A 24290-nucleotide genomic window follows, 5' to 3' on the forward strand; every position below is an offset into this window, starting at 1 on the left:
GCCAGGAGAGTTCAGGTTGGGGTACTGTAGCTTTCTGAACAGTAATGAGGGATCCAGTGGAATTCTTTGAGAGAAAGATTGGTTAGGATGCAGTAGGTTTTTCAGTAATAATGAGAGTTCTGGTAGGATTTTGTTTGAAGCGTTGGTCAGACCGAGTCCAGGTTAGGGTAAAGTAGCTTGCTGAGAGATAATAAGAGTTTCAATGGGTTTTTGCGAGGAAGGCTGCTTGGCACAGAGCGAATTCACGCTGAGTGGTAGCTTTCCGAGGAATAAGAAGAGTTCTGAAGGACTTGGCGAGATACATTGATCGAGGTAACGTGGATTTATATTTAACTACACGCGTGTGCAGGTCTGATATCGGGTATGGGCTGTGTTGAAGATACGGTAGCAGATTGCTTAGACTTTGAAAGACTCTGATATTTTCGAGCTACCTGTTCTAAATCCCCTCTAGCTTTTTGGACCTTTTTTAAGTAACTTCTATATACACTCCTGATGGAATTTTTACCAAGTGTACTCGATATCAATCAATTTAGAGGAAGAGTGAGAGAGAGAACGCAAACTGTTGATGAGCCAATCCCAATTGAATCTAGACTAAATACCCATTCATAAATACAACAAACAACCTGGAAATGGGGATGAACTCTGTTGGAATAGATATGGTAGCAGATATGTTAAACTTCAAAAGTCTCAGCTATCTTCAAGCTACCTGATCAAAATTCCCTCCAGCTGTTAGACCTCTTTTTAAGTAAATTCTGGATAGACTCCTGATGGAATTTTTGACAAGGTGTAGTTGATGTCAATCAATCGAGAGAGAGAGGGAACACAAACTGTTGATAAGCCAATCCTAATCGAATCTAGACTGAACACCCATTCAAAGATCCAACAAACAACTTAGAAAACCTATATAATTCTAGTGCATATAATTTCTCCAATCTTCAAACCTAACTTGGGCAAAGAAATCTCACCCTACCTCGACCTAAAGAACGAGGAGTTCGCGGTAAAAATGGTGAAACCACCACCTGCAATACGCCAGTTCTGAAGAAGACATCATAATTTCTTCGCGATAGAACTCGGTGCAGCATCAGCATCGCAATTCCATGTCCAAGGGTATACTCGCAGTGGACAGAGAGTCTGCAACCGGGAATTTGCGTTGCCTGCTGTATTTTACATTCGGCCCGGCGCTGGGGAAACTAGAGGGAGTACTGATTGCAGTCATGGCCACCGTACATACGCGTTTCATGGAAAAGTTGCGGCGTCGGCGATGTCGCGGCCGCTCGGGTACCTTACTTTTAACTTAATAACGCAATTACCGCCTCCCGCCGCAAGGCTCGCAACCCTCTTATCCTCCTTGCTGCAACGCACCGATCCCGCGCCATTTTCTTCCTTTCCTCGAGTTTCTGCGTCGTTTTTGGCGCTCGAGTCGCCGCAATGGCCGCGATAAATCGTGGATCAAGTCTGTTCCTCCTTAAATTCACGTATGATCGTGATGTACAATTCTTTTTATCATCTTCTTTTGTTAAGAAACGTTTTGAGGTTAGGTTTTTGTATTAGTTTGGGACCTTACGCTTTACTACGATTGGAACTCTAAAAATTATGTTCAAAAATAGTCAAAAATGGAAAATAGATAGCGGAATATCGTGAATTAATTTCTGTTAGAATCTTTTAAGTTCTAAAAACGGTAAGGTTCATTTTCATGGCGAGTTTCTAATTTTGATTGAAAAGTGCTGCCAATGAAAAGAAAAGACAGTTCAGGATTTTCAAAAATGGCGCGCTACACGAAAGAGCAACGCGTCTTCATTGTGTTTTGACCAATATTTACAATTTTCAATTAAAAACCTGTATTTTCTCTCAAAATTATTTTTCTAGTGAATTTTGGGACTCTCGATGTAATAAAAAAAATTTGAAACCAGTCATTTTGATCTGTTCGGTAATTCTAGTTCGAACATAACCTCAATAGAGAATGTGGAAAGTAAATAACAAGGATATCTAGATTAGACCGGTATTTATTTGCCAAGAAATCTTTTCTATTTTACCCGAACTAGATGAAATTCTGGAGAATCGAAAGTACCGTGGCGCTTATAGAAAATAGGGGACGTTTAGGGCGCAATTTCTATGGAAGCCATCGACAGCGATACGATCTCTCACCGGCGTACGGGGATAATAGAGAAATATTATTTGGACGACGGGAAAAATCGAGATTCGCCGATGGAAATGATTTTCGAGCTGGTTACAGTCATTAGATCCTTACGGTCTTCCATTATCCTTAATGTCAGGCCTGTTCTTGCCAAGTATAATGGAATTATAAGACGATCTTCTCGTACAGTTAATGGCGGTCAGTGACAACGGGAATGAAGAGTCGAGTGGACCCAAATAAATTTTTTTAAAATCACCAATCCCCTGTAACCCTGTTTCCCTTTTCATAATGTCATCCTTCGTTTTGGAACAAGCTGCAGAAAAATTTCTGCCCTTTTCAATATATCACTTATGACTATAATTTCTTTGCTTCAAAAATTGGTAAGAATACAATGGTAAAATGGTAATTGTTAATGAAACAAAGTTAAAAATATGTATGGCGTTGTAGAGGATTAAAGCGATAACAGTTTCGTTAGATAATCGGGATGATTATTGTACGTGTTGTAAAATTATTTAGAAAATTTATCATATATGCACACTGTACACATGGGGACTATTGAAAGGATCATTGGTCGACTTACAGCTGCCCGGCAGTAAACCCGAGGCGGGAGAAAATTTATCGTTCGACACTCGCCAGGATTATAACATCTTCGTTCGGAAATGATTTAAACGGCACTCAACGGGTCGCATATTCGACGCGAAATTGCCCATTCCGACGTTCTATTATTTTATGAGTCGGTTTATGATTGTACCGACCCCGGCAACAGTTGGTGACATTTTTCTCAGTCGATATTAACGCTAAATCTACCGTAGTCGAATGAATGGATAAGAAGAATTACACGAATATTGGAAGAAAAATCGTGAAGGCAAATAATTCGGGAAAATGTTCGGGAAAATCAGGGGGAAACGTTGAACACGGAATTTTTGAAAAATGTTCTGGAAAATGGGGGAAAACGTTGAACACGGAATTTTTAAAAAATGTTGGGGAAAATTGAGGAAAACTTGGAACACGGAATTTTTAAAATATGTTCTGGAAAATCGGAGAAAACGTTGAGCACGGAATTTTTGAAAAATGTTGTGGAAAATGGGGGAAATCGTTGAACACGGAATTTTTAAAAAATGTTGGAGAAAATTGAGGAAAACTTGGAACACGGAATTTTTAAAAAATGTTGGGGAAAATTGAGGAAAACTTGGAACACGGAATTTGTAAAAAATGTTCGGGAAAATGGGGGAAAACGTTGAACACGAAATTTGTAAAAAATGTTCGGGAAAATCGGGGAAAACGTTGAACACGGAACTTTTAAAAAACAGTCATGGCCCATTTTGCCAGTAGATAATATCCCATTGACCCGCAGGCATGCTATCTCCACCGCCATGAGATATCGACTTATATTTAGCTGCCGAATACCAGGAAAACGATATCTAAAAAGTTCTGTAATTAATATGTTAACCTTTTCAACCTTCTATCTACAATAGTCGCGAGAAGATTGATAATTAATAAAACAAAAGAATTCTTAAGGGGGTTGGAATTAATATTAACTGAACAAAAATTTTGGGATACCATTGACGAAGATGTTGACATGAAACGACGGTTCAGAAGTGCCATTTTAATGAAGATTCGTAGCTCTGCGGGCATCAAGATCAGTAAAACAGAAATTCGGAGATGCCATTTTTATAAAGATTTATAATTCCGATTAAATCACTCGCGATCGAATGCAAAGTTGATAGGTACCATTTTTACAAAGATTCGTAGCCATGAGAGGATCAACAGCGTCGGGATAAAAATTCAAAGACGCCATTTTAACTTAGAGATATCATCTTTACAAAGATTCGTAGCTATGAGAGGATCAATGGTGTCGGAACAAAAATTTGAAGATGCCATTTCAATTGAGAGGTACCATTTTTATAAAGAATCATAGCCACGGGGAGATCAGCAGCGTCGCAACAAGGATTCAAAGATGCCATCTTTAAAAATATTCACAATTCCGATTAAATCACTCGCGACTGAAAGAAAAATCGAGAGTTACCATTCTAACAAAGGCTCCCAATCGTGAGAGGATCAACAGCGTCTGAACAAAAATTCGAAGATGTCATTTTAATTTGGAAGTACCATTTTAATAAAGTTTCCTAGCCACGAGAAGATCATTATCGTCGGAAGAAAAATTTAAATACGCCATTTTAATTTAGAAGTACCATTTTAACAAAGGCTCTCAGCCGCGAAAGGATCAACAGCGTCGAACCAAAGATATCGAGATCCTGTTTTAATACAGATCCGTAACTCCTAGGGGATTAGCACCACCGTTGGACACATTTCTAGGTACCATTTTCATTAAAATCACGCTGGAACTTGGAACGAGCGTAAAAATCTCTGCTGATCTTCCGCGAAACGAGCGTCCGGGTTGATTAGCATGCGGAATATTGAGATTTGGCATAAATCAATGCGGCGTCTACTGCTCGTTAGCATACGTCCGCGGCCGGAATATATTTGATAACGAATAGGATCGCATTAAACGGTCCTCCATGGATTCATAATTCATTTCATTGTTCGAACTGGAGGGAGTCTGTAAGTTCTATCGACACGCCGGCGGACTCGGTCGTTAGACGAATCCATAATTCACGTGCGGACGTTGTCATTTATACGATTGCCTCGTAATACCGAGCGTATCGATGATGACTCGACCGATCTCGCGATCTCCTTTCCTACCTCTGTACATGTGAATTTACCTGCGAGTGTGTTCGTCCGTACGTGTTCGCGTGTGTACGCTCGCGTGTGTCGAGGAACTCGTTTTTTCCCCCTTAGAACGATTTTATGTGTGCGGTACGTGCATTTCAGTGCCGACTTTGTATCATCGTAATGCAGAGATCGATATACAGGGTGGATGCTGCTTGGGTGCACCTTGGGTGCACCTTGGGTGCTCCTTTTGGGTGCATCTTGGGCGCGCGGATGAGCAATCTCGGGGTCCGTCCTGGGAAGATAGCCTCGCAGGAGTGCCACTAGAGCTAGGTACCCCGATTTTCGCGGATATTTTCGTCCCTGACTTCCTTGACCAGGGTACCATTGCGTTCGCGCTGCTGCATCATGGGAAAGCAGCGAGAGAAGAAGATACCGTGATCTTCTTATCCTGAGTCATCGATACGACGATGTGTCTTATTGGCAGAATAACGAATACAGATTTGTATCATCTGGTGATAGATGGGGAACATTTAGCACTTGAAGTCTACTATCGATCCGCTGATTCACGGTGCTGGTACGTGGCCGTGTTGGAACAAAGGGAACATCGATTCTTTGAAGAAAGTATCGTGAAACGAAACGCGATAAGATTTATAGTTAGGCTACTTATTATGTAATCTCGAGTTTCAAAATTGCCTTCGCAGCGGTTATTTCATTCCGTAAGCGACTCTGGGAGTGTCGAAGCAGGGGTACCAGAGGGATTTTTACGCGGGGGGTCTGGACTACCAGACTTTGTCTCCAAATCCCCTAGAAATTCCCTAGAAACCCCTTATAAGTCCACCAATTCTTATTACATCGTGTGCATCAACCTAACCTGAAGAAACCCTATCAACGTACCCCACAAATTTAACTCACATTACCTTCCCCCCCCCAAAAAAAGAAATAAAATAAAATAAAATAAAAAGCCACATTTCAAAAATTAAAAAAATTAAAAAGCGAAGTAGAAGATTCTCTTACCCCCCCAAAATTCAACCCTCGTTACCCTAGTGACTCGAAAAGAAGAAAACACGCTTGGGGGGTTACGAAAATGGAACGGACAGGTGCAAAATCCTCTCACGTCAAAAATTCTATTACTATTATTCATAGTAATACGCGAAATGAAAATTCAATAAAATTAAATTAAAAATACGTACCCTAGTGGTAACGAAAACGGGTGGACGGAGAGTCGGAGAACAAAACGTTGGGCGACGTCGTATCCGGCCACCCTGTATAGCGTTCGCTGGACCCACGGAGCGAGCGGGCAACTTCGGAACGTCTGACCCCTGACCCAGGAGGTTCTCTCCGTCCTGCTCTCGTTGGATCGCGTTCCCCTTCTGCCCCCTTTCTCCTCGTGTTCTTCTACCGTCCTGCACGGTACATACTCTGCTTTATACTTGCGCTTTAAGCGCCCTGGCCTCTTTTAAATAGCGGCCCTGCGCTGCTCGACTCGGGGCCCACGTCGTCGAGGGCAGCGTTACCGATTCCCCTTGGACTTCCAACGAAATGGAAGGTCCTGCGAGGCAGCAACGCTCGCTGTGCAATATCGTGGCACCAGGGATACGGTGTGCTTACGGTGTTCTTACGGTGCACCATGGAGGAAAGCCTTTTTTCGGGGTTCAGGTAGACGGTTCAAGGTTGGGCGATTGCTGGATTTTTCTCCGATAAATCCTGATGCCGAGATCCTTTTGTGATCCTTCCACGTTGAACGCAGTTGAGGGTGGATTTGCTTTGGGTGGGTTTTGGGTTTTAGACCCTTTGACATTTGTTCGTCGTATGGATAGTTAGAAGTTCCTTTAGAGTTTGAGAATTTGTAGGATATATTTGATTTATTTATTTATTTATTTATATATAATTAACGAGTGACCCGTTAGTGTACATTTGTAGATTTAACCCTTTACGATTTACAGGGTCGGTATTGGCGTATCTGGAAGTATATTTGCAAGACAGGAATGATCGCAATGATTTTGTATGTGATTGAACCTGTTCGTTGATAATTTCGTGACATAGGTATTGGATATGGAGTGTTGGTTGTATAGCAATGCTGATTATAGTAGTCCAGCGTCGCAAGTTTGGATTATGACGAGGATGATGGTGTTTATCTTGGTTTCATGGTCATGGTTTCTCTTTAATACTAGACCTACCATGGCCTAATTATCATTTTTAATTGATTCACAATATAGTTATTCTATATATAATAAGTTTTATTAGTATCTCTTCTTATTTCATTTTCTTTCTTTTTCCTCTATCTACCTGTATGCAACTATTCGTGAAAATTAATCAAATTTAAAATGAATTATTATGACACATTAATTTCTGCAATTCGTGCAACGATATATACAATATAAATTTATCATAGTCAATATCGTGGCAAGAAGTCATTTTATTTTCAACTTTTTATTTAAAAAATTCCCTCCAATTTGTAGTTTTCAATTTTTTACTGTATATTCTATTCTCTTTCAATTTCCACTACTCTGGGTACTCGTATGGGTACCATAATTAATATGAAATATTTAAGAATTTATATCCCCGATTCGATCGTTCCATGTAATAGTGGCAACTGGTATCCTGTGTTAAGTCACGTTAAATATTTAAAATTGTTGTTTAAAAAGGGGTCCAAAATAATTCACTTCCACGCAGTCCGTGATTCGATCGTTCCATGTAATAGTGGCAACTGGTATCCTGTGTTAAGTCACGTTAGATATTTAAAATTGCTGTTTAAAGGAATAAAATAATTCATTTCCACGTAGGTGGGTTTAGAATCTCGAAATGATTTAGTGTCTGCGAAATCTCGCAACATTTCCAGCTAATTAGAGTGCATTAGGAACACTTTCGCCGGCTCTGGCTAGGCTTTTCTACATGGAACGAACTGCAGAATGATTTTTCCTGCCCGGGGTCGTGTTGTTTCTGACGGGGTGGACGTCCTGGACGCGGAACTTAACGAGAGGTCAATGTTCACGACACGAAGACATCAGCCTCGCGTCAACTTCAGCAATATTTCACTTCGAAGTCCCTTTGTTCGATCAGGCAAATACAACTTACGTACTCTACCCGGGTTTCAAGAACTTTCAGTTTGACGCTAAACCCGTCACGGTCAAGCGGCCATTTTCAAACGTTTTACTCGAAAAAATTCCACTGTACTCGCATAATCAATTTTTTAATATCCCCCCCTCTCTCTCTCCCTCTCGCGAGATTTCTCTTGAATTTCTCGTATGCAACCTACTTACCTCGTCTACTATATCGAGTCATTTGTGCAATTAAATCACGAATTATAGTATTTATGTTCAGTATCAAGAGACTAGGTGAATAAGAATAAAACACAAGAACTATTCCAAGTCAAAATTAATTCAAAATTACGTCAAAATCGGAGCAAATTTCTAAACAACGAGCTATCGAATCATTTGGTCAGTCAAATGATAATTAGCCACAGTCATAGCGTGAAAAAGAAAATCTCAGTGAATAGTAATCAAACAAGGAAGCATCCTAAGTTAAGATTAACCTTTTGCGCTCGAGAGGTGAGCTTCAGTCACCATTTCATAAAATTTGGAAGATCGATATTAATTAATATATCAAATTTAATGTAATGTAACAGTGTGCGAGGTATCGAAATCAAATAATTCTACAATTCTATTATTATACTTATAAGAATTGTCATTCTTTATTTACTGCTCAAAAAGGTATCGTCACTTCTTTAGTAGAGAATCTTCGAATTTCTACTCTTCTCTAGCCAAAAAATCGTCGAGTGCAAAGGGTTAATTCTGTAGGCACAAGGAAGCATCGTAACCCTTTGCACTCGGCGATTTTTTCGTTGCAGAAAAATAGTAATTCGAAGACTTTCTGCCATAAGGTCGACGATAATATTTTCGAAATGGTAAACAGAAAATTGTATGCAATTTAAGACGTAGAGAATCTTTGAATTTCTACTCTTCTCTAGCCAAAAAATCGTCGAGTGCAAAGGGTTAATTCTGTAGGCACAAGGAAGCATCGTAACCCTTTGCACTCGGCGATTTTTTCGTTGCAGAAAAATAGTAATTCGAAGACTTTCTGCCATAAGGTCGACTATAATATTTTCGAAATGGTAAATAGAAAATTCTATGCAATTTAAGACGTAGAATTATTTTACTTCGATATTCCACGCATCGTTGGCTAATTGTAAATTTGATATGTTAATTAACATCCATCTTTAGAATCTGATTAAATGGCGACTGAGAGGAAGGGTTAACTTAAAATTAACTGGAGTGCAAAGGGTTAACTTAAAATTAATTCCGTCGGTACCAGAAGAAACTTTAAAATAAAATGTTAAGCACGGTTAAGTGCTTCGTAGACAGATGCAGGGTCGATAAGACAGGGATACAAAATACGACGATAAATATTAACCCCAATTGGACGTAAGGGAAAAAGGGGAGAAGAATCGAATGGAAGATGATCGCATCTGGAGTCGGTTTACAGGAGGTAGAACGAAAGCTGTGAATCCGAAGGTGGAATAAGCATGAGGTAATAGTCCCTGATGGACCTGGAACGAGATGGAGGGCCTTATCTCGCGAGTAGACACAAAAGGAAGTTCTCTACCCCGAGAGAGAGTCGCGATGGCCTAGCCAAGGAGAGAAACATCCCGGATATACCCGGGTCTAGAAAATAAACGAGTTCATTCATGTATTTCAGATTCCCTTTAATCTTCCTTGTGTGCATACTCGATCCGGCTGGTAACGATCCTTGCCAATAGCATAGAATTCGTGCTGAAAACTATTCAAATCCTACTTTCATTTTGAACTTCGGAAACAACTTGTGACAATTTTGGTGTGAAACTGTGGGTCCATATTTAATTTAATTTCACGTGTTTCGGATTTTATTTTATATGTATTTTATATATCTGATATATGAGTCTCTTATTTGCAAAATTAAATTCGCGAAACAAGAAATTTTCTATTGTGGAATTTTTTAATATATTGCATTAAATTTTGCAAATTAAATTTACAAAAGAAGGAAATCAATCGATCGAGTGTTTTGGAATTGAAATTTTTCAAAAAATTGGAAAGGGCAGTTACTTTAGTCTGTGAAGGGTAGAGTGGGAAATATTCATCAAAAATTTCTGTAACAATTTGTAGTGGGAAAAAATAAATATTATATTATCGATATATAAAGGGTGTCCAAAAATTTATATAGAAAAGTATTGTCAACGACAAAAAAGATATTACTTGACAATTGACAATTTAGGGTTATTAAAAATGGAGTGCTACACGGAAGAACAAATTTTCATAGCGTCTTGAGCAATATTTGCAATTTTTAATTAAAAACCTGTGTTTTCTATCAAAATTACTTCTTGCATATTTTCACATATTTCATGTAATTTCTCCTTATTCGAATCGAAATATTTAACGTATATTTTCCTATCAATAACGATTTTGGATGTTTCACGAGCGTTGTAAGACTCAGATCGCAGTGGAAATTGGTAGTAAACGGAAGTGCCGGAAAATCGGTAAGATATGGGACGTGCAAAGGAACAAAGTATCCAGTGGATTCTTCATACGTTTCACTCTCGCGACTTCCAAAGTCGGTTCAGCTCGCGTGCGTCCCGAGCTGCGTGGTACGTTCGACTGAAATTATCAGGAATTAAATGCCATTAAATTTACGATTGCTCGCCGACAATTACCGGTCCGTAGGAAGCGGAGAAGAGACGCGCGCCGTTACTCGCGCCGGTTACCCTCTGGTAGCGGTAATAACAGGGGAGGCCTGAAATTGTGGTTTCACCCGATACCCCTTCTCGATAGGGGCATCGTTTCAGAATTTATTGACCGCATTGATCACGAACACCCTTATCAATGACGTCGCCAGCCGATGGAAACGCTCGTCCCATCCGTGGATAGTTTTCTCAGTTTATCATCTACTCTTAGCTTGGTTACTGGCAAATGTAAGTTCATATTCTCTTTCCTCGCTTTTCGAAAATTTTGGGGGGATTTTTCATCTGGGGTGGTTCAGAGGATTTATCGTATATAAATTTAGGGGTGAATATGTAATACCCATTAGACCTTCTTAATATTTATTTGATCTTTCATTTTGAAGTTGTTCAGATTTATCGACTTGAAAATTTAAGGGTGTAAAACGAGGAATAAAAATTATCACGAATACCTTTCTAAGATTTTTGTGTTTAATAATTTCACTGTTAACGCTAGAACTACCGATCTTTAATGGGTACCTAATTGTAACGTGCTCAGATTATAGTAATTTTAGCGGTTACGATGAATATGAGTGAATATATTGATTACAGTTCTTTCTTATTATGAGTTGATACCAATTTTATTCTTAAAGCAGGTGTATGTGTTCGGTGATTGAAAAAAGGAAAATTCTGGGACCAGTCATTTTCACTGGGTTGGTAGTTCTAGTGTTAAGTAGTCTCATTCCAATTCCTCTAACCTAACCTCTTTAATCGGTGGTAGTTCTAGCAGTTTGTCGAAGAATAATTACTTTCAGTTATTTTTGGATTAACCCTTCCACGAAAAATTTCTATCGTACAATTTGTATCGTTTTTAATCGTACAAGGAATATGACACACGTAACAAGACAAAAATTCGAAGATTATATCGGTAAAATAAGAAAATAATTCAACGGTACACGCGATGTTTACGGTAGACGTTTATCGGAGATGTGAACCGTGGTGGCGCTAGTGAGTTAAATGGAAAATCGCTTTACTGCCGAAACGCTTACTCGTGAAGGGGTTAATATCGGAAGAGTTATGTTCACGGTTCTTCAATTACTCGGGCACGATGATTCGTGCGTTGAAGTCGCCACTGTCTAGCCATTATCCACACATTCCAGCTTCTAAAATCGCGTAATACCAGTCGACCGAGGATCGTACTTTGCGCCTCTAAATTATGCAAACGAACCACGCATACGATTGGCGCTATGCACTTGCATGATCCGTGGATCCGAGTTCACGGACGAGTTCTCTCATGGTCTCAGATCTCTCAAGGATCACGTATCAAGGATACTAAAAGTAATTTTCTGCTTAAAAACAATGGTATTGATTCTTCATACGTATTTATCGCTAATTAATCCGATAATTGTTAAAATTTTGTTTTATATTTATAAAATTTGAAAGTATTTAAACTCTGTTCTCGGTAATTTTTAGACTATTGAAAATGAAACGTTTAATGTTTCTAAAGCCAATTTAAATTTCATTTAACATAACCTCAATATACTATGGAACGAATGAACCGTGTTACAGGTAAATTGGTTATATTTTTATGGTACACTCGAGCACTTATAACAAGGTGCTCTGAAATTGGTATTTCCATGTAACGAAGTGGAAAAATTGCGACGATTTTCTTCCAATATACGATATTCTTGTGATTCCATTTCCATAATATAGTGTCGGTATTAATTTATAGTAATTTTAAGATCCGTTTAACATGGAACGAGTGCGATTCGTTGTATTTCTACGTCCAAACTTCGATGGGATTTTGTGGGTATTTAAAACGAATTTTTCCAGCAACAGAATTAATTCGCGTTGATTTAATTTTTAGTTATCGAATGTCCATCGAACTATGCAATTACCTCGGTTTTGTCTTGCGACTTACTGCAGGGAGAATCATTGCGAAATTGAGCGGCGGCGGCGGAACAAGATGACCGCCTATATCACCGAATTGTCCGACATGGTGCCGACGTGTTCAGCCCTGGCCAGGAAACCGGACAAATTGACCATACTCAGGATGGCAGTCGCCCATATGAGGAACCTCAGAGGTGAGTCCCTCCTTCGTTTTCTGCTCTCTTCTTTACTCAAAGGAAACGAGGGGAACCTTAAGAATGATGATGTGGAAGAATCGAAGAATTTCTTTGGTTCCCCTTGATTCCTTTTAGCATTTAAGTCACTTGGCCCTTTGCACGCGAGAAACGAAGATGGCGATACATGGAGTGTATAATAAATAATTAAAAATAAGAAATTGAGGAAAAGTTTCTGAATTAAAAAATATCTACAGGAACGATGAAAATGCTGTCATCCAGTTATATTTTGATATCATCCAAGCAAGCATCTCGCACTCTGAAAAATAAAAAATCCCTATTAAAATTTAGCCATGTATAAAGGAATATTGATTAGCAGTTTATAATTGTATATAAATAATTGATTAGGATTAAATAATTTCTCAGGGTCTTCTTAGCTCCTTTCAAAACTCTTAACAGATTGTCTCAGGTCAGTTAATATCTAGTGAAATTTAGCATATGTTATACATAAAGTAATATTATTTAACAATTTGGACCAGAATTTTTGATCTGTTCACGACTCACTGGAGATAAAGGTTGATTTACATTATTTTTCTTTTGCGACGTTAACGGTAGGTCCATATTGTCAAGCTTCCATGCCGATAAACGAAGGAATCGAGTGAGCTGTACGGAGCGTAATTCAATCGGTCCGAGGCAAAGCTTAAAGATCGCATTGCCAAAGTTATTTTGCTGCTCGTGCCGGATAACTCAAACATCGGCGATGCTTAATCGTCACGTCTCGCATTGAACTACTTTGTGCCTTATCAGACAGCCAGCAGCTCGGTAAAAATGCATATTTCTGTAGCTCAATATTGCGACCACTTGACTTCTGTCATCTGCGCGCAATTCCTTTAAAAACCTCGCAGAACGCGATAATTGGACATCCCATTTATGGAACCTGTAATTATTTTTAATCTTATAGTACTGTCAATTTATAATTAATTTATGAATATTAATTTGGTAATTCGGGAGGATTATGATCATTCATACCTTTATGCTGCATTAACATAAATTATTATAATAGTGGATCGTTTTAGTGCCTCATACAATGATGTAATCTTACGTCAGCAGCTACACATATGTTAGATTAATCCAACTGTCTTTGTTATCTAAACCCTGGATCGTTACCTAGAATCCTGTCAGCTGGAATATTAGAATCGTTTCAATGTACTTCAACGATTTTCTGGTCTCAAAGATTACCTAGATTCGTGGAAAAATAGACTACAGGTTTTTCCAGCAATTACTATAACTTTACAAACCAAACCACAAATCGTCGAGATTGTTTTTCATTGATCACTTTCTTCCAATAGTCTACAATAGAATCTCATCTCTTGATCCTCAAAAAATTCTCAAAAGAGTCTTGACTTGCCAAGCAATTCTCTCAAAGCCACTGAAAAATGCAATTTATAATTATTTGCACTCATAATTTTGTTTTTAACTCTTTAAAAACTCTGTAAATAATCCTCAATCACAGAATAACTAACTCAAGATCTCCTCAAAGCTGCAACAATAACCGTATACCCCATAATCTTGAAATACCCCGTATAACTTGGGAAACTCTTAACCCAATTCTTCCCCAAACTAACAGTAGTGATCACTTACCCAATATTTTTGCTTTCCAACTTCGTAAAAGTGCTAAAAATTCGCTCGAGCCATCTCCAAAATAACATATCCCAGGAGCAAGACCTAAAATTAGCAATACTGCTACCAAGATTCCTACCAATTTCTTCCAAAACTTTACCAGAACTCCAACCACCCCATGAATCTCCTCCACTGAGAAGAAAAGAAGAGGAAAGGGACACGGGTCGTTTTGGATACCTTGAAAGCCCAGGTGTTGGATGACCAACGATCCATTGACTCTTAATCACTAAAAGGACCTAGCTGATAAACGCAGGCCAACGTCAGAGATCAAAACAGCTTACTCATTCTTACTTTGACCAAGGACCAATTCGTCATCTTCATCCCTCCAAAGCCAAGAATATGAGCACCTCTGAAAATTGTACAGGGTTAGTTCCTTCTTCATAGTACACTGTTGTATTTTCTCATAGTCTCGTTGTAGAGTTCGTATTGCAAATAGAAGCATATTGAAAAGAAGAAGTATATTCCGAAGTACATTGAAAAGATCAGTTGGTCTACAACCTTCTTCGTCCGGGTTCCAGCGCAGGTCTCTAGCCCAAACTGCGATTGGGAGCGATCTCGTGGATGAACGACATAATACCCGGGCCCAGAGGAAGCAAGGGATGTCCCAAGGCGGAGTCAGTCGGTTCTCTCGTCACTCGTGTCTCTTTCTCCGGAGAATTCATCCGGCCGGTGCGCACCGGAACGGTCGTAATTCACCGAAGGTTTCGTCGTGCGCTGGTCATATCGAATGCAGAAAGCGCGATATATGCTTCCGGTGCAAGAATGGGTGGAGTTGCCCCGTCGGCTGTCCCTTTAGCCCCGGCTCCCTTCTACGCTGCGTGCACACACGCGTCCATGCGACCTCTCTTTACCTCTCTTTACCGCTCTTTACTCCTCTTTACTCCTCTCTCTTCTTCTCGTCGCTCGTTCCCGTCCACCCTCTGCCTCTCCACCTTCTACCGCTGGATCGGTGTGCGTGCCGTGATTCCAGCTAAGTATTGGTGGTGCGTCGCATTGTTTATAGCCACTTCTCCTCTTTCCCGACAACAGGGCCGCTGAATACAAATTGCTCGAACCGGAGAGCTTCTCTCCTGTTCTTGCTCGTTGCCTGTCTGCGCCGTCTTTACCTGCCGAGAGGAGAGAGGCGATCGCCTCCGGGATACGTCGCTCGTTCGCGCGCGTACACGCACCCACCCTCGGCCGAGACACGGTGCACCCGTGGGACGTGGCAGAGACACTTTTCCACGCAGTTTTCCCGCTCTTCTGATTTTCACTCGCTCGGCCATTAAACCGCGGATTTCCAGGCCTTTGATCGATTGGTTTCACGCTTTCGTAGCTTTGCTCGCTCGTCAATTCCTTTTTCGCTCTGACGTAATATTACGTCTTGCGGTTAGTCCTCTGAGACATAAAAGCGTATCTGTTCGTAGTCGATTCATGCTGACGTAAAATTACGTCTCGTTGTGGGACCTCGGTAATTGTTGTTGACGTTATATTCTTTGCGCGAACTTGTAGGTGGTCTACGTTGACGTAATATTACGTCTTTTTATGAATCACAGTTGTTCCACGCTAACGTAATATTAGGTTGTTTTGTACAAGTGCAAAGAGATACGAAGATTTAGCAGAAATTAACAGCCACGAAGGTGTTAGTTTAAAAGTTAGGACATTTTAGAAGCAGCAGACATAGTAATAGGTTTATTGATTTTTCTTGGAGTTTATTTTTACTGGGTGATTGTTCAATGAGAATTATTTCCTTGAATCGATAGATCGTATCAGCTTCCGGTGCCTGTGTTGTTCTCTGACAGCCCCGTGGTGTATGAGAATTAAATTTCAATGAATCTTTGGAATGAGCAGAACAGCGATTCGAATAAATTCCGTATATCCATCGTCGTTAAATTATCTTCATTCTTCCAGCAACTGCCGTAGAGAATAGGTTACCAGTGACTTATGCTTGATTGTATATACCGATTCAAACTCTATAAATCATCCGACATGAGTTTACGGTCTAATCCTGTTTATACTTCATTAAGCTCTAACCCATTTATCCAAGCATCGAACATGTACAATAATAGATACGCCACCGTGTATCTAAAACAATACCAAACATTCCATCACACGCTAACCACAGCTGTACCTTTTACTCCACCTTCTATCCCGGCTTATATCCATCAATCACTAAACCACTTACCCTGACATCAGAATCTATAATAATAAACCTTTAATAAAATACCCGGATGAAACCAAACACCTATATACACGTTAACCATAACATAACCTCAACCTCTAAGCCAAACACTACTCTTTCAAACGCTCAACAACTATAATTAACTTCTTTTCCATGTACCTCTTTCGTGTCACTTCTTTCATTCCTATAAAACACCAAATCTTTCTCATTTAAAGCCATCATAGTCTTTTTACCATTGACTCTTCTGTCCTCCAGAAAGATTGGCCTGAAGCATAGATCTGAAAAAGATAATACTTAAGCAGTGTCCAGAAGACGTCAGAGATTTCGCTATTAAATTTTTCTAATATTTCACGGACTTGCCAAACAACGTAAGCAATAAAAGCGGTGCCCCGTGCACGTGAAACCAAGATGGAAAGCATTGGAAGATCGCCTCGAGCAACATGTTTCGCTAGATAGGTCAAGGGGAGCATCCGCGTCTTCTTTCGATGGAAGGGACCGAGTGGTATCACGGCGGCATTAATGTCCATCGAAAGACCGTTCCTCTACGTGGAAGGTAATGGTAACGAAGGTCACCCGGGGTCTTCCATAGATCTTGTTTGGAAGTCGTTAAAGTACCTCTTCCCGGAATTTCTCCGTATATCGGGGTAAAGATCGCATCGCGACCCTCTCTCTCTTTTTCTCTCTCTCTCTCCCTTTCTCCCTTTCTCGTTCTTTCTTTCTTTCTCTTTCTGCTGCCTCTTGCTCGCGGGATCCTGTCCGCTTTGCAATTCCGATCTTGCACCTCGATAGTTACCTACGCTGCCGAGCTGCCCCGTCCTCATTTTTGGTACCGTGCTCCTTCCTTCTCCCTTCCTCCATTGCTCTTTTCTCGTTTTCTTGCTTCGAGAGTTCGCGTTTCTTGTTGAATTTAAAAGATTTTTCTTCTCTCTTCTTTTTTTCCTTTTTATTCTCGGTTCGCGAAGTTTCGCGACCAAGCGAGAGGCCTCTCGTGGTTCGTTGGGCGCAGGATTTATCGTTTTATCGAGGGAAATGGTAACGGGAATTTAGCGGTCGTTCGAGATTGTTTGACGAGGTTTGCGGTGGATTTTACGTTGGTTTCTGATAAGCCAATACTCGACGAGTGACGATTAGTGTTGCGTGATAAGTGGAGAAACATTAAGTAATTTGTTCCAAAGTCTCGTAGACTGTTTCCCATAATAATATTTGTAAAATGTTTCATAATGTCTGTATCTGAAACATTCATAAATGATTGACTCCACTTTTAGAATTTTTCCAAATTTTTGTGCCAAAGCACTTGATTAATGTTTCATTTTCCATATTTAAAATAATTTTCTGCCTCTTGTTCTCTTGTAATTTTTTGGATTCCATATATACCAATCACGACAAAATTGGGATTCTGTTATCCATATTGATATTAGCGTCCGTAATGAAGTAATGGGATTTCGTTGAAAAAGGGCATCCAATCCACACGTGGAAAAGTAGTAGCACGTATCCAGGGACAAGCATTCGTTTCGCTTGAAAAGTGTTCCTCGTTACACGTGCACTCGATGTCGAGCGACCAGGTAGATCCCTCGATCGATACGGACCATTTACATCAAACGCGATATAAAAGTCCAATCTCCTTGAAAGAAAAAGAAAACACGTATCTCAGAGGAACAACTAATTTCCTGTTCCTGGACAAAACAATCCTGAGATTGAAGTTACATCAATCCCTCGAGAAAAAATCGATATGGGACTCGATACTTTAATTTAATTAGAATACTCCAGGCCTAGTATTTTCTGTACTTCTCAGACCACTAATAAACCAATAAACCTAAAAGCAAATAATAAAATTAAGTACTATAATTAAAATTAAAATAACCTCAAATACTCACTACTATTGCGACTACGTTGATCATAGCGGTAACAAAATACTGATAATGATCGCACATGTGAGTCCACGCTCTATGATAAACGTTTATTTCATAACCTATATATGCATTCATACCTATAAAAAGATTACATATAAAGTCGTTAACCAAAAACATAAGTCGTTCGGGATTTAGATTTTCATTTTTGATCGCCATAGATTAAAAATTAATTAAATATCCACAAAGAGAAAAGTACGAATTTTGTGGCAGGAACAGGAAACACCAGCTCGGACGGTGCATACAAGCCCTCGTTTTTAACCGATCAAGAGCTGAAACACCTGATCCTGGAGGCGGCGGATGGTTTCTTATTCGTCGTCAGCTGCAACACCGGGACGATCATCTACGTATCCGATTCCGTGGCGCCAGTTTTGAACTACACGCAAAACGATTGGTACGGCACCAGCCTCTATTCACAGGTCCATCCGGACGATACAGAGAAAGTGAAGGAACAATTGAGTGGTGCCGAACCGGAAAACGGAGGCAGAGTACTGGACTTAAAAACGGGGACTGTGAAAAAAGAAGGACAGTGTAAGTATATCTTTTCCTTTTCTCGCATAAATTAAGTGGTAAATATTGATAATTTAGTGTATAATTTTTATTGCAACGAGAATTTAATCTTTATGGTCACACTTGACGATCTATATCAATTGGTTCATAGTCAATAACGTATTTACGTTGGCATACTATATTTTTGTGAAATTAAGTTATGATACAGAAGATTCTGTATATCAAAAACTAAAAGGAATCAAATAAAACAGAAGGTCGAATCCAAATCAACGTAGAATCGTAATGGATTATCAAATTCATATTCTGAACTTGACAGAAATTTTTAAATAGAGATTTTAGGTTGGTATCAATACCTCGTATCGATATTCGTTGCGATACTAATAACTTCATGACCATAGAATATGTCAATAAATAAGTTACTTTAAACAATGTAGTTTCTCAAAAGTCCACGATCGTAAAAGTAATATTAAACTTGCAACATTACACATTCCACATTATCATAAATTGTATCAAACTATTCTAACCTAGAAAATAACCATTCTAACGCGAGTAAATTATCCTAACCTCAAAACGTTTCGATACTTCGTGATTGTAGAAATAATATTAATTAATCCAATTTCACAGCATCGATGAAAATATGTATGGGCTCAAGGAGAGGTTTCATCTGTCGTATGAAGGTGGGCAACATGCAAACAACCGGCGACATGGCTGCCGCCCATGGACTCCACCACGTGAAACAGAGGAACTCGCTCGGTCCGCCCTCACGCGATGGTCAAAATTATGCGGTGGTTCATTGTACAGGGTACATCAAGAGTTGGCCCGCAAATGGTGAGTTTGCTACAGGTTACAACGATCGATGTTGTTCCCAATGATGATGTACGTCGCCGTCGATGTATAACGGGGCCGCTGTTGATGGCCGCGCGCGAGACGTAGCGCCAACTTTCTATTTTAAAGCGAGGGAGACGTCGGCGTGCAGCAAGAATATGAACGAACCCGGCGGCTTCGTAGAATACACGAGGATAGCGACGTTTGTACTATAAATTAAGGGGGCCGGCACTCGGTGGCGAGCACGGATAGTATGATCGGTTTATAAAGAATGAATGGAATCGTCTTGACCTAACAGCCGACAGAACGGCTGGAATACCGATAAACTATGTCGAGACGGACCCGATGCGGAATTCGTATGCCTTATCGCGGCCCCCGATGCATAATAACGGGCCCCTCTGCGAACGATTTTCGCGCGTTTCCGCCTTCGATCGCGTTCCAGTCTTTCCAATTTTATTTTGTATCGAGTTATAAATATTCTTTCGTTAAAACTTGTACGTAAGAGCTGTTTGCAATTATACCGATGCCATCGAATGCCGTGAGATAATATTTTGGGGGGAAATACATTTAAAAAAATCTCTGAGAAATTAAAATAATTTTAAGTTGGATAGAATTTAAACAAAATTTTTCATAGTGTTTAAGAAAATACTGTAAATTTGTATTCGAATAAAATTTTAATTTTACTCTAAATTCTAACCGTCTTAAATGTAGTTATTATTTTTGGCAGCATGTAAATCATGATCATTTACCGATTATGAGGAATCATGGACTGACTTATTATTTTGCGCTGTAGGTGATTTTGTTCCCCCATGTGTACCAGGTATGGGTCTAGTTGACAGGGAAGCTGCTGGTGTTCAAGTCGGACCTGACGGCGTGATCACAGAAGAAAACAATAGCACTCACTGCTGCCTGGTTGCCATTGGGCGGCTACAGGTCACTAGTACACCAAATAGTAGCGATTTAGCAGGTTCCAATAGCAATAATGGTGAATATTAAATGTTTTTATTATTAAATAACACTTTATGTAATTCGCCTAATAAGACGAACATTACGATTAATTATCCTTCTTTAATGTTTCAGAATTTATTTCACGTCATTCAGCAGAAGGTAAATTTACCTTCGTGGACCAAAGAGTCGGTGGAATTCTAGGGTACACGCCTTCCGAACTCTTAGGTCACCCGTGTTACGAATTCTTTCACCCAGAGGATTTGACGCATATGCGAGAAAGTTTCGAGCAAGGTGAAACTTCTTAAGCCTAAGAAAAGCAATTGTATACATGTTCCTTATTGTTAATGAGCATCTGTTGTTGCAGTGCTTAAGATGAAAGGACGAGTAATGTCTATGATGTACAGATTTCGAGCCAAAAATCGTGACTGGGTGTGGTTAAGGACATCTGCATTTGCATTTATAAACCCGTTCAGTGACGACGTTGAATACATCGTCTGCACAAATACACATACCAAGTATGAGTCGTTATGGCGGATGCTGAACAGTTTATTTCACTTATTTCGTATCATGCAGATGTATTAATAAATCTTAACACATTCACAACATCCCTACTATGCTTAAAATATTGATAAGTACCTCATAATAAATAAGTAAACAATCTAATTTCTTTTCCAAGCGTTGTTCACTTCCAATTATTTCTTATAATTATTTTAAAAAGAAATATTATTTATTTCAATTTGATAAAGAACGAAAAATATGTTTTGAAGTTTCATCACTTGCTTTAAGCAACTTACAGAAATTAAAAATTAGTTGTAAGTAACTAGAAGCAGCTTAGGTTGAATCATTCTCTTTCATTTACGAATACTTTCATCCTATACCATACTATTTCTTTCGCTTTTTGCTATATTATAAACAATTTGAAGAGCGGAAGTGTTAAATTACTTGTATTTTAATATTCAAGGTCGTTCCATCCTGGTAGTGATGGACAAACAGAAAATGAAGCTGTACCTGCTTATGGACAACCTGGCCTCGATTATTCCCTTCAGAGACACCCTGCTAGGGATCCCCTATATTCTGGGCATCACATGATGCAACACCCGGCGACCGTTGCTACAGCTGGTAAACTATTAATTATACATTATTTATTGTATTAAATTTTGTATTTCTTTTTTAGTCACTTTCGTTATATTTGGAGTTTACCAGCTTATTATATTAATATAGCTGTAAAAACATTAGGTCCTCAACAGCCTAGGCCGTCCAGTACACAAAATGTTTATCAGGGATATGAAACAACACAATCACCTATAGCTTATGGCTCACCTGGCCAGCAGAGTGCATCATCTTCAGTTTTAAGTAGAATTCAAAAACCAGCTAACACTTCGCCAACTCCAGTGCAACAAGCGTGGACTATTGGAAGACAGGTAAATATATAACAATAATAATTTAATACTTAAATTTTATCTAGAAAATTTTCTGGAAACTAAGTTATAATATTATTTATTGTTTTAGCAACCTGTAACAGAAGGATATCAGTACAATCAGTTAAGTCCTTCGAGGTCACCAAATGGACCAACTTATACTCAATTAAGTAGCGGCGCTAGGACACCGGCTACACAATACCATGCGGTCACAACAGTACCTAATAATCCCGGTAAGCCTAATTTGAACATAAACAAATAATCTAATGTCTACAATATTGTTTTTATTCAGTCGTAACAAAACAGAAAGATAAATAACCGAGACTCTTTAGGTATGTGGGGATGGCAGAGTCAGCAACATCAAGCACCTCAACAAGATGGGGGACAATCAAATCCTCAAGTGACCGGACAAGCACAACCGCCCCATCCTTCCCAAGGTGGACCTGGCACACAACCTCAAGAATTATCTGACATGTTACAGATGTTACAAGATCAGGGTGGTGCATCCGGTTTCGAGGAGTTAAATATGTTCAATACAAATTTCGAGTAGCGACAAGAAAGCAGCATAGCGGATAAACATCTACCTTAAGAAAGCTTTAAGGTTCGAATTTCATTGGTAGAATCCCGGAATTGTTCCAAGTATCGTAAATCACATTTTTACTTCAGCATTTAATTGCGATACGAAAATTCACCAGTCAGCACCTCACGCGTACTCTAATCGAATCGACTAATTTACAATAGGTTCACCTTACTTTTTGTGAGAAGTTTCCATTTTTTTTTTTCTGGTTTACGGTACGATTTTAGCAATTGTATGAAAACTTGCGTGTTTCAATTATCCGAAATTCGTAAATATTGTTTTGCAAAAGTGCCATTAAATGTTGTATTGGGAAAATAGAATATAGAAAGAGGGAACTTATAATACGCACAGATGGATCAATTGTCGAAACTCAGAAGATTGATAACGAAATATAAATTTTAAGATTTGATATAACAAATAATACAGAAGAATTATTCAAAAAGAAATTATAACTTCTATCTTTAAGCATTGTTTTTTTTTCTTTTATTTTTTCTTTCTTTGTTTTGTTTGCTTTTTGCAATTCAAATATAGCTTAAATCGTGTTTAATGATTGTAAGGTAATTCTTTGTATTATTTCCTACTATTGATCTGATTTTAAAATATCTAGAGGAAGGAGTTTTAATGGAAGCAGTGTAAATTAGGAAACGAATGTTTAACTCTCTTCGCTGTTTAAAAAAGGTACGCAATTGTAGTAACGTAAGTTATATTTAAATTGTACATGAAGTTTCAAGAATGGTAAGGTAATAATAGAAAAACTTAAAATTTCATGGAGCTATTGTTAAATGGATGTAAGTATATGTATAAAATTTTGGATAAAAAAAAACAAAAATGCGTGTAAGATTTCTAATTGTTCGAGAGAAAGCTTCATTAGGATTGCAAACGAACATGTTGCATCGAACTGCATGTATTTTGTACGATTATTATCACTTTACATTTTTATAGAAATTTTACGCCTCATCTGTGCTTATTAATAAGTAATAGAGAGTAATATCTCTCTTTTTTACGTAGTAGTGATTTTATTTCGAAGGAAAAGCTAGCGCACTTCGATGAACGTTCAAGGTGGTGCATTCTAAACGATAAGGAAAACAAAAATAAAACAAACTATTTTTAAAAACTTCTCAATCAAACTTAACACAAATCACGGTAATTTTAATACCAGCTTATGGTTAGATTTTTAAGGTTAGCTTAATTATTTTAATTTAGATCTTTGTAATTATAAATAGTGCAATCGTCAAAATCGACGCTGAACGGGAAAAAGCATTGTTTAAACTCAATAACAAGAATGATGTACAAAAAAATTATATGTAATCCACTTTGCTTCTCTGTGCAAACAAAAAAAGCAAACACCATTTTTAGATATTTCTAAAGAAAATATAGATAATGTTACACATACGAAATCATAATTGCATTTATAAGTAACCACGTGTGATTTAGTGCATTGTAGATGTACATGTCTAGCAAATTCTTATTAAGTAGATCGAAGGAACAGTTGCAGCATATCATGATGAATTGGGAACATTTGTCACTAATATATATAAAAGTTTACATTACACGTATAATTCTTTTTAATCATCCTTTGTCGAAAGTAGCTACGATTACTGACAATAATTAACATATTGAAGTCGACGAAGGCATCAATATGTATAACGCAAATTATTGATTAAACTTCGAAACATATTTATGAAGCATTCTATGACCCTTCTTTCCC

At 38.7% G+C, this 24290-nt stretch overlaps 1 protein-coding gene across 6 annotated transcripts in view; it reads left to right on the forward strand.

Moving 5' to 3' along the window:
• tgo (Aryl hydrocarbon receptor nuclear translocator homolog tgo) overlaps positions 1 to 22752 on the forward strand; it is a 52554-nt gene extending 29802 nt beyond the window's left edge. For 3 of the 6 annotated variants that reach the window (XM_017907608.1, XM_017907610.1, XM_017907613.1), the window contains 10 exons: positions 12417 to 12577; positions 18518 to 18835; positions 19439 to 19642; positions 20433 to 20624; positions 20720 to 20878; positions 20952 to 21102; positions 21549 to 21706; positions 21824 to 22008; positions 22097 to 22238; positions 22338 to 22752. In XM_017907608.1, coding sequence (XP_017763097.1) covers positions 12417 to 12577; positions 18518 to 18835; positions 19439 to 19642; positions 20433 to 20624; positions 20720 to 20878; positions 20952 to 21102; positions 21549 to 21706; positions 21824 to 22008; positions 22097 to 22238; positions 22338 to 22555 — 1888 coding nt within the window. In that variant the 3' untranslated portion in view covers positions 22556 to 22752. The remainder of the gene's footprint in view (positions 1 to 12416; positions 12578 to 18517; positions 18836 to 19438; positions 19643 to 20432; positions 20625 to 20719; positions 20879 to 20951; positions 21103 to 21548; positions 21707 to 21823; positions 22009 to 22096; positions 22239 to 22337) is intronic. The other 3 variants (XM_017907611.1, XM_017907612.1, XM_017907609.1) reach the window with 3 other exon arrangements.
• Positions 22753 to 24290: the final 1538 nt, after the last annotated feature.

Source organism: Eufriesea mexicana, unplaced genomic scaffold (genome assembly GCF_001483705.2).
Source record: "Eufriesea mexicana isolate 0111107269 unplaced genomic scaffold, ASM148370v2 scaffold8420, whole genome shotgun sequence".
In the NCBI taxonomy this organism is placed as follows: Eukaryota; Metazoa; Arthropoda; class Insecta; order Hymenoptera; family Apidae; genus Eufriesea; species Eufriesea mexicana.